Below are 13,646 nucleotides of genomic sequence, written 5' to 3'. Positions count from 1 at the left end.
CCCGCCCAGCAGCCCAAGCAGCTTCTAAAACAAATGGGACCAATCCTCCCTCTGCAGCAAACCTTTGGTGACTCCCCCTCTCTGCATGAGACCCGAGCCCTCAGGCCAGGCCTCTGGCTTGACCTTGCTGTGCCTGATCCTCAGCCTCCCACCCCCGACCCACTGGCCAGCACCCACCCTTCTCCCAAACAGCCTCTCAGCGGCCCCTCCTTCTAGGAGGACTTTCCTAAGTCAGGGTGAAATGAATGCCTCACTCCACCGTGCATCAGCCTGTGTTTCTATCATGCTTGTAACCCATAAGGTCCTCATCTGCTCACCTGTCGGAGCCCCCGCCCCCAGGTGGGTGAGCACGTCTCTGGCAGGACCAGGTCTAAGTTCATTTTGAATCCCCAGCGTCCAGCATCATGCCTTGGGGCCAAGGAAATGTTTAATACATAATATACAAACAGGGGCTAGTGGAATCCAAAAGCAAGAAAGAAATCTGAGGGAAGCCATTCGGCCTAGAATTTAAAATGTGCTTTTACGAGTGATGCCTCGCGTCTGAGCACCTAGCCTCTGCTCTGACACACGGGCGGCGGCAGCACAGAGGGTTAGAGCAATCTTTGCTTTGAATGAGAAAAAGATCAATCTAAAATTTGAACAAGGGGGATTCGTTTTAACAAAAAGCATCAATCTTTGTAAATCTTGACCCTAATTATACCTTGTCTATCGCTTACTTCAGACACTAGATTCCTGGCTCCGGGGCAGAACATGGTGGGAATTCAAGTATTAAACATATTGTAGGTACCATGTCTAATCTCCCCACCTGAATCATCCCAGAAGCCACGGTTTTTATACAGGGAAGAAAATCCGTCACGTACGTTATCGATGAGCTGCTCCGAGTATTCTCTCTCTTTCTTCTCCACATCTGCCAGGGTGACGTACTCAGAGTCACCAGCACCCACTGTTTCCATGTTTGACAGTTTGGCCTGAAGTCTCTTTTCTAATTCCTCCAAATCCTAGGGCGGGGGAAAAAGAAAAAGAAAAAAAAAAGCTAACATATCTTAAATTCAGGAAGAGAAATTCTTTTATTTTTCACCACATTCTCATAAAATATTTCTTATATTTCTTATAACTAAATGCTCTGAGCATTGCCCTACTTAAGGTTTGACGACAGAAATCTATTTTTTTTCCATTAAACATAGAGGAATAGTGGATTATTTTCTCCTATTGGATTATTCTTCCTCTCCCCGCACACAAAAAATAGTCCATACTTAAAAAACAAGGAAATGGTGTCTTTCAATCCTTATGAAGTTTGGAAAATTATACATTTAAAAATACCCTAAGCTTGTGCAGAAAATAACACCAACGGTAGTTCTCTGTGATCGTGGATATGACCAATATTCTTCTCTTATCTGCTTCCAATACTTTTTCCCACTTTAATAATACACATTGTTATCTTTATATCTGTACACTTACTTTTATATCTCTATATGTGTTTAAACGTGTATATGGTAATAAACTACCTTTATACATGAAAGCAAAAACACTTTCATATCTTACTTAACATTGTAAGTTTTATACCTTGTAATAAACTATTTTTAAGTTAGCTTGAAATGCAGGTTGAAGACTTACGTTTTCTTGTTTTGAGAGAACCTTCTGGTATAATTCATCATCAGGCTTCTTTTTCGGAAGAAGGTCAAGGAGGCACATTTTCAAAATCTGAATGAACATCTATTGTCAGAAAAGGAAACATAACAAAGAGAAAGGTTTAGGCGACAGTATCTCCCTCCTCTTCCCCCCACCCCCCCCCACCCCACTCTCTCTCTTTCTCTCTCTGGGTGAAGTGAAGCCCTAGCCCAACAACACGAGTGAATTGCTTTTCCATTTCGTGGTGGGCTGCCCAATGCCACGCTCCCTTCTTGCTGTGGTGGCTCCGTGTCGCCCACACGGGGGTTCTCAGTGCACAGAGAACCTTGTGTCTCAGCTCTTGAGGGGAAGGCAGATGAGCCCACCTCCCCACCACTCCCCACTACCTACCAGCTGCTTCTCCTGCCTCAGCGCCGTGTCCAGACGTAGCAGGTCCTTCAAGTGAAGGCTGTAGATACACAAGTCCAGGTCCACGCTGCAAAGTCACACGAGAAACAGAAAAAGCCTTTAGAGTATCTGAAGTGGGGAGAGGTTACAGAGTATCAGGGCGTCCCCGCTGGGTACAAGCCACGGGGAGTCCTGGTCCCAGGCTTTAAATTCTGCAGCGTGTGGAGATTCCTCACAGTATCCCAACGTTTATAAGAAGGAATCAAAGGAGCTATTTGAAATCCACTAGTGACCAGAAGGAAACAGCTGCCTGGACATCAAGGACAAAATGGGAAGAGGCGGAAGGTGAGAGAAACGAAACTTAACACTTCCTCCCGGGCACTCATGTCTCACGTCACATGTCACCTTTCTCGGTGCTGTGAGGCAGGCATCCTCACGCCCATTTTATAGAGAAGGAAACTGACGGGATATCGAGGCTCACAGAGACGGAGTATCAGTCAAAAGTCACAGGGGCAGGTGAGAGGCAGGGTGTAAACAAAGGACTTTGACCCTTATTCCTACATCGGCAAATGCATTTTAAATGGCTACCCTCCCACCCTAACTGCAACAAGTCCTCTAAGTCCAAATGCTCAGAAAGAGTCCTTCCCAGTGAGACAGGCTGAGCCAAAAAGACTCCTGTTCAGTGAAGCCCGCCTGCCTTGGGCCATCTGCAGGGTCAACACCAAGCTCAGAGGTCTGAGCCCACACTTTCCACAGCCCTGAGCAAGGCTGTGTCCTGGTCCAGCCCATCCAGGGCCCCTTGGACTCACAGGACTTCAGAGCAGGGAGAGGCCTGACGGCTGACCCACAAGCCTGCCACAGCCTTGCTGGGTGGGTTGGTGATTTAGAGCGTGGAGATGAGGTGGTGGGGCCAAACCCAGCTCCATCACCACGCACTGTGTGACCTTGGGCAAGTCACACAGCCTCTCTGTGTCTCACTGTGTTCTTCATGAAATGGGGGCAATAATAGCACCCACCTCCTTGGGTTGTTAGGAAGAATTCACTCACCGGCTGACGAATGTGTATTCATCAATGAGCCTATCCCAGGCTCCCCGGGGCAACAGGGACACAGCAGCGAACAAGAAAGACCTGACCCTTGTGCTCAGGCAACAAGTAATCCTGGCAAAGTGCTTAGCACTCTGCCCAGTTCACAGAAGGCACTTACTTAATCAGTGCTTGCTGCTCCTATGCAATGCACAGGACACGTCAGTCATTAAACGAGGCCCCCTGGTGTCTCTCCCCAGGACTCAGGCCTGATTCCATAACCCCCACGTTGGCCAACATGGCAACACGGAGGGATACAGGGTCCAGCTCACACGGGGTTGCTGTGTGTCCTTGTCTGAGTTGCTTAGCCTCTCTGGGCCTCGGTTTCCTCCTCTGGTCTGCATCCGCTATCCCGCCTGCTCCTTACCTCTCACAGGTCAGTGCCTCAGGGAAGCTGTTCACGCGGAGAAAGGTGCGGCTGAGGAACCTGTCGTCGCTGGTGGCCGAGTGGATGCTGCACGAGGAGCTGCGGTCGTCCTTCTCGGCCTGGCTTAGGCTCCCCAGGCTGCTGGAAGGGGAAGCCTCCACCGGCTGGTTGGGCAAAACAGTCTGCCTTAAATTTTCGTGCAGAGATGGGTTGGAGGAACCATCGGCCAGGGGCTGGGGTAGCAGAAGAGGAAGCCGACTGTTAGTCTCCGTGGCCCATCGCAAGCCTGTTTCAGCAATTCCACCAGCGATTCAGGCCAGGCCAGGGCAGCCTGGAGAGGGGTGTGTGGGTGGAAGCCACAGAGCTTGAGCATCAGGGGCACCGCCCCAAGCACCCGTATCACAGCTCTCTAGTCCCCAGGAGGCCAGCCCTCTGCACCAGGCTCCTAGCCCTTAGCGCTTAGCCTGCCTCTGTCCCCTGATGGGCCTGCACCCGGCACAGGGCTGCCCATCTGACGTTCCCCACAGCAGCCAGCAGCCCACCTCTCTCCCTGCTGCTGTCTTAGGCTCCCAGCCTGCTCTGTGCACTAACCTCTTACCACCTAGCCCTTCTCCACCTGCACTGATGTGGGCGTCACCTCCTGCCCCCAGGCCTTCTGGGTGGCTCCCCACTGCCCTCAGAACAACTCAAAGCTCCTTGTCAAGGAAACGAAGTCCCTACCTTGACTACAAGAGGTCACCTGGCACGGCCAGAGCACCAGGCTCTGTCCCTCTGCCTGAAGCCCCCTCACTGCTCTGCTGGGCGGACCAGCCTTTCCTCCAGACATCTGCCCCAGAGCCTGCCTTCCCTGCTTCCCTGACACCCAGGCCCAGCCCACGCCAGGGCCACAGGCTCCTGGTCATTTCTGTCACCGCACACTGTCCTGTGTCTCCACCCAGAGTAGGAGGGCTGCCAGGGGAGGACAATGCTGGCCTGACCGCCGGATCACCCCAGTGCCCACCCAGGAGCGGGGACTGATGATGAATAAATGCTCCTGGTCTGGGGGTTTTGCCCCTTCATCCACCCACCAGATATCTAAGGGAAGAAGTGGTTCCCAACGTGTGTTCCGGGGAACAGTTCCATGAATCAGTTACCGCTCACCGTAAGGGTTCCGCAGAAAAACAGATTTGGAAAAGTCTGCGCTAAACAAGGTGGAATGATTTCTTTGGTGCGAGAATTCTCAGAGCCTTTGATATGCTGTGGCTGTCTTCAAAAGCAAATAATGCTTTTAAAAAATCGACCATGTGCTGAATGCCTAGATGCTACACACTGTCCTAAGCGCTTACGTTTATTATCCCGTGTAACCCTCAGGACAACCGGGTGAGGTGGAGAGCCCATCACTTCCATTTCACAGATGAGGAAACTGAGGCCCTGAGAAGTCAGGAAATGGCGAAGAGTAAACAGCAGAGGTGGGAGCCAGGGGGGAGTTGGTATGACTCCAGAGCTGTCCTCTTTACCACCAGGAGAGCAGGTAGCACTGTCCTCAACGTATTTGACTAGGAAACTATTTTTTTCCCATAGGCTGAGGGCTCCTTGAGGCACCAGGGAACACACAGCCCTCTGCAAAACTCCGGGCCTCAGGTGTGAACTCCTGGCTTCCGGTGTTGGACTTGTAGCCAGGTGAGGGTGGGGCTGACTCTGGTCCTGCCACTTCCTGTAGTGTGACCTGCAGGTCATGAGCCTCTCTGGGCCTCAGTTTCCTCATGTGTAAAGTGGAGATAACATAATTTTTCTTACAGGAGTAGGTCGAGGTTGACGTGCCTAATGCATGACAAATGCTTAGCGCTGTGCCAGCTCCACAGTGAGTGGAATGTCACCAGCTGCTGGCATTAGTGTCATCAGCTACTGGGTCTGTGAAGGAGGATTAATGTCAGCAACGGTGTCATTATCAGTATTTGTACCAGTGGTAAAAGAGCAGGATGGGTGCTGTCCTACTGTGTGTCACCTCAATATACCATGGGCATACTCTGACCTCAACAACACTGTCATCACATGGATTAACCTTAAAGATTTGCTCTGTTATAAAGCCTCAAATTTATCCCTATTAATATATCTGGCCAGAAAACCCTCAAATAGAACCCCAAATTGCACATTTAACCCCCCTACTCCTACCCCAATCTCGAGCATATTATGGAATAATTGTGTTTCTACGATGGAGCTCAGGTCTCTCACCCGGAACTTCTGGTTGATGGGGTAGACAACTTTTGCCTTCAGTGCAAATGCTGTGATGTTGCTGTTGAAAGGCGGCTCACATTCCTGGGAAGGAAGGAGAACAGATGGCGTGGGAGCTTTCCATAAAATAAAGGATAAACCACCAAGAGTCTCCAAAATGTCACATCCCATCTGTGACAGTGGCCTCAGAAAGGGACCATAATAGCCACATATAGATCCAAGAAAGTACTCACTTGCTAGAAGGATGGGTGGGTAGGTGGACAGCTGGATGGACAGGTGGATGGACAGATGGATGGATGGATGGATGGATGGATGGATGGATGGATGGGTGGATGGACAAATGGGTGGGTGGAGTAGATGAATGGATGGGTAAATGGGGAGGGGGGTATATACAGACAAGTGGATAAGTGGATGGACAGATGTTAAATAGCAGATTCACTCAATTCTAAGTCCTCTCCTTTGGAAGAAATAAGGATTTAAATAACACGATGATAATTAACAAGAGTGTTCCTAAAAACTGTGAACCACATTTTAGTGGAAAAAGCAAACACAGAATAATTTTAGCCTTGTCAGGGGTATAAACACTACATGTGGCAATACTCACACAAGACTTTGGATCAGGCCCTCAAATAAAAAGAGGTGGTTGGGTAAGTCTTTTCACTTCTATGAGCCTTGGTCTTCCCTGGCAGTAAATGGGATGTGAATCTGCCCCCAGGACCGTGTAGACAAAGCTCCCAGCAGAGTGGCTGGGACGGGACAGAAGCGAAGCCCTGCCAGCTGTAACTGTGGGGGGTAAGGAACCCCATCGAGCCCTGCTCAGGACCCACCCCCCCCTCGGAAGCAAAAAGATGTGAAGGCAGAGGGGGCGCAGCGCATTTTAAAACTTCTTACAATGACAGGTGAAAAGAAAGGACAGAATGAAAAGGGTGAAAACTGAGAGGGAGGAAGACATGGTCCCTGCCTTCTAGGAGTTCATCTTCAAACGGGGAGACACAAAACAAAAAGTGCACTGAATGTGGAAAAACATAATTTTGAGAAGAAAAAGAAGTAGGTGCTAGGGCCCGCCTGAGAGGTATAGAAGCAGGACCTGGGGATCGAGGCGCCCAGGCCTGTGCATTCAAACACAGTCCCAGCTGACGGCGTCACTCCAGCTGCGTGGGAAACCTCTGGCTATGATGGCTTTTCCACACGTCCACCTGCAGACGGCAGTCCCCTCGAGGGCAGTCGGGGGACGAAGGACCCAGAACCCTCGGCATGGGAATGAGGCGGTGAGCGGGCCTTGCTCTCTGAACGGCACCTACTGTGTGTAGTGTTCTACAGTTCTGAGGTTCAGAAGTCCTCCCAGTGCTGATTGTCTCTCCAACCGTAGCAATCCAATTATTCAGAAAATTGGTTGTAGCACAAAGTTCAAGGTAAAACTTCTTCCGCTGAAGATGCCATTATTCAGAAAATGATTGAAGCACCATTGTAGGAAAAGAGGGGCCATTTCATGCACTGACATAGCAGTGTACTTTTTAGCAAATGCACAAATGCGTCCATAAAGGAGACATTCCTCTCCCTCCTACAACGCAGGAGATGAACCCAGGCCGGGGAATAGCATGCCCCAGAGCCTTCTGGAATTTTCTGTTTGTTTTTGGCTGATGTGAGCTCTTTATCAAAACAGAGTTCATACAAGAAGGGGCACGAACCACAAACGCCTTGGTGTTTTGTGCATCACAGGGCCTGGGAGTTATCGCTCGACTCGCCCTGTCACATCGGTCCCGTCCACATTCTTTGACAAGCTCAGCCTGCACCAGGCAGGGGCGTCTGGGCAAACCAGTCACCAGAACGGGCAGATCTTTAACTGAACTCTTGGCAATGATTAGCTTGATAATGGGCATTGGCTAGGCATAGCTAAATAGTTAACAAGGAAAACATTGCTAGGTAGAAAAAACGAGTTAGCCTTGTGGGAGAAAGACTTGGTTCCCTGCAAACGTTGATTAAGCACTTCTGTGGCAGGAATGTTCAGAGTTAACTCATAAAGGACCCCGGGGAGCCGGCCTCATTACTGTCATCGTAAAGCTGAGAAATCTGAGGCTCAGAGAGGTTGTGTTTCATGCCCAACATTGCACAGCAAACAGGTGGCAGAGCTGGGACTGGGTTCCAGGACCCAGGGTCTCAAAGCCAGTGTTCTGGTGTTGCTGTCATCACACCTAAGGCCACCCTCTGTGTGAGTGTGGTGGTTTTCTTTATAGCTTTACTGAGATATCACTCACGTGCCATGCAATTTAACCATGGAAAGTGTACAACTTAATAATTTTCAGTATATTCACAGATATGTGCAACCTTCACCACGGTCGATTTTAGAACATTTTCATCACCTCAAAGAGAAACCTTGTAGCTATCACCCCCATCCTGCCTATCCCTGCCCCCACCTTCTGTAAGCAGTCACCAGTCTACTTTCTGTCTCTGTAAATTTACCTCTCCTGGACATTTCATGTGAATAGAATCCTATAACAGGTGGTCATCTGTGGCTGGCTTCTTTCGGCTAGCACAAGATTTTCCAGGTTCAGCCATGTTGTAGCGTGGGTCAGGACCGCACTCCTTTTCATGGCCGAGTAGCATTCCACTGTGTGGACAGAGTGTGTTTTGTCTATTTCCTCGTCAGTTGATGGACATGTGGGTTCCCATATTTTGGCTATGCGAATAGGACTGTTGTGAACATCTGTGTAAAAGTTTTTGCGTGGACATGTTTTCATTTCTGTGAGCAGGATTTTACTAATATGGGGTGATGGGGGCAGAGGGGTAGAGAGAGATGGATGAGGAAAAGAGAGAAAGTGAGACAGAGAGATATCACACACCCACACTGCCACACACACAGAGCCCCACAGAGATGCACGTGGAGAGAGACACACAAAGAGAGATGGACATACAGAGAGATGCACTGATACACACACAGACACACACGGAGAGACAAGCACCTAGAAACAGAGAGGCAGGGAACGTAAGCTAGAGACACACAGCACATCCGAGAAAGTGCTGGCTCATGTGCCGCCAGCCACTGCTCCTGGACCAGCCAGGAGCTCTCTCTCCATGTCCAGCTCCCGTGTCAGCCTGGGGAGGGCAGCTAATCTTCCACGGGGCCTGTCCAGCATGAGGAAGGGACGCTGTCTCAGAATCCTTGGAAGGTCACGGGGTGACTCTCGAAAACTGATTCTTCAGCTTAACTAGAAGCTTCCCCTCTTGATTTAAAACTTTTTGGTGAAATTCGTTTTACAACGCCCAGCCCACGTCCCTTCCACGGTAAGCAGAGGCTGCTGAACTTGACTTTGAGTGTCAGAGGCTGTGAGCTGTGGGGGAGGCAGCCTCCCGGGGCAGGGGCCAAACAGACCCAGGCACAAGTCTCAGCTATGTGACGAGCTCGGGTCAGTGAGCTGTCTCCCTGAGCCTCAGTTTCCTCATTTGGAAAATGGGGATACAAATAAGATCACTGCATATGGCTGCTGAGAGAATTCAGGAGTCTTCACAGCACTGAGAATGATATGATGCCGGGCACTCAGTGGGTACTGAAAAGGGAACTTAGTTCAATCTCCCCCCTTCCCCAGGACCTCTCTCCCCTACCCTGCCCCATTCTCCCCCTCCTCCGCCCCCACCCACCTAATATCTACATTTACCTTTGGGCAATTGAGGCTGAATACCTGGAGTCTGTGGTACTGCCTGGGGACAAGGAAGTGACTAGAAATACCATATCTTTGGAGGAAATGCCCTCTCCATCCATGGAGTTCACGCAGGAAGCGATGCCCCACGGACAGGCTCCGGCTGGACAGAGTGAGGGGCCAGGGAGGGAGGTATGGGGCGAATCCATCTTTTAATATCTCCATCAGAGGCACAGGACTCTTACTTCTAGATATTCACTTAGTATTTACTTAAGTAAAATGAAACAAAATGAAAACAAACAGACAAACTTATACACAAACACTCACAGGAGCCTTATTCAGAAGAGCCGACCCTTGAAAACCACCCACGCCGCACACATCCCACGGTGGACCAAGCAATGGAAGGGACAAAGTACTGACATAAGCAATGACATGGACGAATCTCAAAAGCAAGACGTTGAGGGAATACAGACACAAGAAAGCACATGATTCCACTTAAGGAAAATTCTAGAACAGCAAAACCAGTCACAGTGCTGGAAATCCTAGCAGTGGCTGCCTCTGGGAGGGGCTTGGCTGGTGGTAAACCTGAAAGGGGCACTGGAGACCTCTCTGGGGTGATGGACCGTTCCTGACTGGGCATCGGTTACAAGGGTGTGCACACCAGTCACTCATCAAACTGTAAACTTAAAAACTGTGCCTTCGATTATATGGAAATTATACCACAAAACAGAGGCCTAATGAGACACAGCTGAGAGGCTCATCTGGATGACATCTGTGCTGCCAGGTGGGACCCAGGACACCCGACATGCACCTCGGCAAGTAAACCCAAACACCCAGCTTACGTCCAGAGCCTCCTCATTCTTCGAAGTTCGTGCTTCTCTCTTCCTCCTCCTGGGTGGGGAGTCGCTTTCTGAGGGGGTCTGTACATTAGACTCCAAATTCTTGAGCAGACTTTGAGCGTCGTCTTTCTACAATCCAAAGGCGGGGGGGACCCGTTGAAGCCAGCCAGCCCAGCGCTCCTGGGACTGTAGCCATCAGCTCCCCACCCCCAGCAGTCACTTCTGCTCCTCTGTGCTTCTGCTAGGTCCTCCGTGTGCCCCGCCCCGCCACCCATTCCCATCTGGGCTCAGCTACACATCCTTCTAGACCGTCCAGGTGCCACTCCCTGAATGCCCCCAATGCCCGACATCAGTGTGTCCTCGGGACCTGGAGGCGATACTTGGGTCAAGGCTCATTCCGCTGTTCTCCTGGGTCAGTCCCCCCCACACACACCCCCCCAACCTTGCCTATGAGCTCCTTGGGGGATAACAGCTTAACTCTCAGGAAGTGGCACACAGCCACTAATTTTGCTGGTATTTCCAATAACATCAATGGATGGTTTTTCAGAAAATATTTTAGATGACCTTAAAATACAGAATGGTTCTACTATGAACTACCCTCATAAGATGACCCTCATGATTTGCGTATCCTGCATTTGCAAATTTTTCTATTTGCTAAAATTTATTTGTAACCCCAAAAATCAACACCTGGGGCACTTTTTTGGTCATTCCTGGACACGTGCAAATGTTGAAAATTTGAGTTGCCCGATGTGCAATTTGCAACTGAGAATGAACAACTGCCTTCTCATCTGAGCTCTCATACCGCAAACAAGTGTCTTTTCCATGCTCTATTTAGTGCCATTCTTTTCTTTTTTTTGCACTTTTGTGCTTTCCATGGGTGATTTTGCTGTATAAAATGACCTCTGAGTGTAGTGCTGCTGTGCTGTCTGGGGTTCGTAAGCCCAGGAAGGCTGTGATTTGCCTGATGGAGAATATGTGCGTGTGAGATAAGCTTTGTTCAGGCATAAGTTCCAGTACTGTTGGCTGTGAGTTCAATGTTAATGAATCAACAGTGTGTATTAAATAAGGTGTCTTTCAACAGAAACACACATAAAACAAGGCTATGTATTGATCGGTTAATAAAAATGCTGTGACCAGAGGCTTGCAGTAATCTAACCCTGTATTTCCCTGAGGGGCCATGATTCAGTACTTGCTAATTCAGTGTTTGCAGTGAACATAATTATCAACTGTATTTAAAATCCTCTTAGAGGGCCGGCCGAGTGGCTCAGTTGGTTAAGAGCGAACTCAAAAGTGCAAGCTTTGAGCAACAGGGTCGCCGGTTCGATTCCCTAGCTGAGCTGCCACTGAGCTGCCAACAGGTGGCGGGATGGCTCAGCTAAAAAACATTAAGAAAAATAAAATAAGGGCCGGCCGAGTGGCGCAATGGTTAGGAGCTGGCTTGGGACGCCAGAAGGCCCCGGTTCGGATCCCACATATGAGGGCCAGTGACACTGCCCTCCACAGCTAAGATGCTGAACAACAGCTCAACCTGGAGCTGGGCTGCTGTGGGTTGCCGGTGACGGCGTAGGCTGCAGCCCCTGCTGCAGTGGGTTGCCATGGGCTACCGTGTGTAGCCAGCAGCCAGCGTGAGCGGCCAGCAGCCGCAGTGAGCAGCCGTCCAGAAGCCGGCGACTGATCTGCCTCGCCCGGGAAGAGCGCAATGATGGTGCCAACTTGGGCCAGTGAAGCAACGTCCTCCACAACTAGACTGAAGAACAAAAGGACAGCAACTTGTCTGTTCCCCTTTCCCCAATTCCCCTTGTCTGTTCCCCTTCCCCCAATTCCCCAATAAAAATCTTAAAAAATAATAATAATAAATAAAATAAATAAAATCAAATCCTCTTATGCCAGAGACACTTAGCAAACCCCTGTTTGATCATGGCTATAATCTTTGAGCGGAAGAAGTAACACCAGTTAGTCGGCACCTCTTAGGGGACATCTATGAAGTGTCCAGCCTCAGTCTAGTCACCGGAAACAGAGTAATGGGCAAAATACACAAAGCCCCTGCCTTCATGGAACTTACATTCTAGTGACAGAAGAGAAACACAAACAAAAAATACGTACTATGTCAGAGGTGACAAGTGTTATAGAGAAAAATAACGGATGATGGGGGCAGGGGGAGTGATGGGAGGGGATGTCCTTTTAGACAAGATGCCATTTAAGAAGAAATTTGAAGGAAGTGAGAGAGCAAGCCATTCAGATATCTCAGGGAGAGGACACAGCCCGTGCAAAGGCCCTGAGGCAGGAACACGCCCAGCGTGTCCCGGGAAGCCTGTGTGGCTGGAGCCGTCTGGACGGGGTAGAGAGGAGTAGATGATAAAACCAGAGATTTGGGGGTTGTCTGTTTAGCACTCATAGCTGCCCAGTACAAGGGTTCTGCAGGGAAGGACCCAGTCGGATCACCATACAGTAAAGACTCCAGAGAAAGACCTCAGCCTCCTCTCAGGGGACCATCCGGTTTTTGTTTTTTGAGGTTGTTTTTTTTTTTTTTGACTCCCCAGTTAAAAATGACCAGGAGGTCAAGGGTCACCAGTCCCTTGATTACAGACTTGACTATGAAAGACAAACCCCAAAACAAACAAAAGGGGAAAGCAAGCAGGAAACAGACACTGCGTGAGGAAAAGAAAACTTAAAACAATGATAAAATCTTCAGAGAGAGAAAATATTACACTCACAAAATCAGACCAGGAAAGTATGAATATAGAGCATTCTGAGGACAAGAAAGAACAGTCAGCACTCGGCCAGTGCCAGCATTGTCGCACCCCCATCACAGATCTCAGGCTGTTACAATCAAGTGCTGACTTGTAATCTGTCCGTGTCTTTCTGGAGGCTGTGAGCCCCCCCGAGGCGAGGGCAGGGCCTACCCTGCTCACCGATGTGCCATCTAGGCCCCTAGGCCAGTCTAAGCTGCGCGGCAAACTTACTGTAGGGAGGAAGGAAGAGGGGAAGAAAGGGAGAGAGGGAGGGAGGGAGGGAGTCCTAACGCTGCAGCTGGGACTCAGGAGAGGCTAGCTAGGTGATCCACACAGCGCGAAAGCAGGATGCACATCCCGCGGTGGGGTCCTGCCGGCTTCCAGTCCAAACCTGGGTGCTACAGACGGGAAGCCTAGGCCTGGGGGGCTTTGGTGGCTTCTACAGCACACAGCGGCGCCGGGGGCACAGGCGCTTCTGGGGGACCCCAGGACCGTGCTCTCCTGTCACTCCGCCGCCTCCCTCGGAAACCGCGGTCTCCCACCCTTCCCTGGAGCAGAAGGGGAGCCCGGCGCAGGGCCGACTGCGCGCGAAGCCAAGCCCGTGATCACCGCAGGGCGCTCAGGGCGCAGCCCGGCTGCCCGCTCGGCCGACCCACCTGGTGTCGCGGCCGCGGGCGGGCGGCGCGGCAGCCGAGCCAGAGCCCGAGGCCTAAGCCCAGCGCGGCGCCCAGCAGCACGGCGGGGGCCAGCAGCGCGGGCGCCG

The 13,646-nt window shown here is 50.5% G+C and overlaps 1 protein-coding gene across 1 annotated transcript in view; it reads right to left on the bottom strand.

Annotated features, from left to right (window-relative positions):
- EVC (EvC ciliary complex subunit 1) overlaps window positions 1–13,644 on the bottom strand; it is a gene marked incomplete at its 5' end in the record, with an annotated part of 47,832 nt that extends 34,188 nt beyond the window's left edge. The window contains 7 exons of the mRNA XM_019661150.1: window positions 861–998; window positions 1,615–1,713; window positions 2,020–2,104; window positions 3,467–3,699; window positions 5,678–5,761; window positions 10,155–10,280; window positions 13,540–13,644. Coding sequence (XP_019516695.1) covers window positions 861–998; window positions 1,615–1,713; window positions 2,020–2,104; window positions 3,467–3,699; window positions 5,678–5,761; window positions 10,155–10,280; window positions 13,540–13,644 — 870 coding nt within the window. The remainder of the gene's footprint in view (window positions 1–860; window positions 999–1,614; window positions 1,714–2,019; window positions 2,105–3,466; window positions 3,700–5,677; window positions 5,762–10,154; window positions 10,281–13,539) is intronic.
- Window positions 13,645–13,646: the final 2 nt, after the last annotated feature.

This window comes from Hipposideros armiger, unplaced genomic scaffold (assembly GCF_001890085.2).
Source record: "Hipposideros armiger isolate ML-2016 unplaced genomic scaffold, ASM189008v1 scaffold_337, whole genome shotgun sequence".
NCBI classification, from domain to species: domain Eukaryota; kingdom Metazoa; phylum Chordata; class Mammalia; order Chiroptera; family Hipposideridae; genus Hipposideros; species Hipposideros armiger.
The sequence above is the reverse complement of the archived record's forward strand: the minus strand, read 5'-3'. Positions and strand labels throughout refer to the sequence as shown.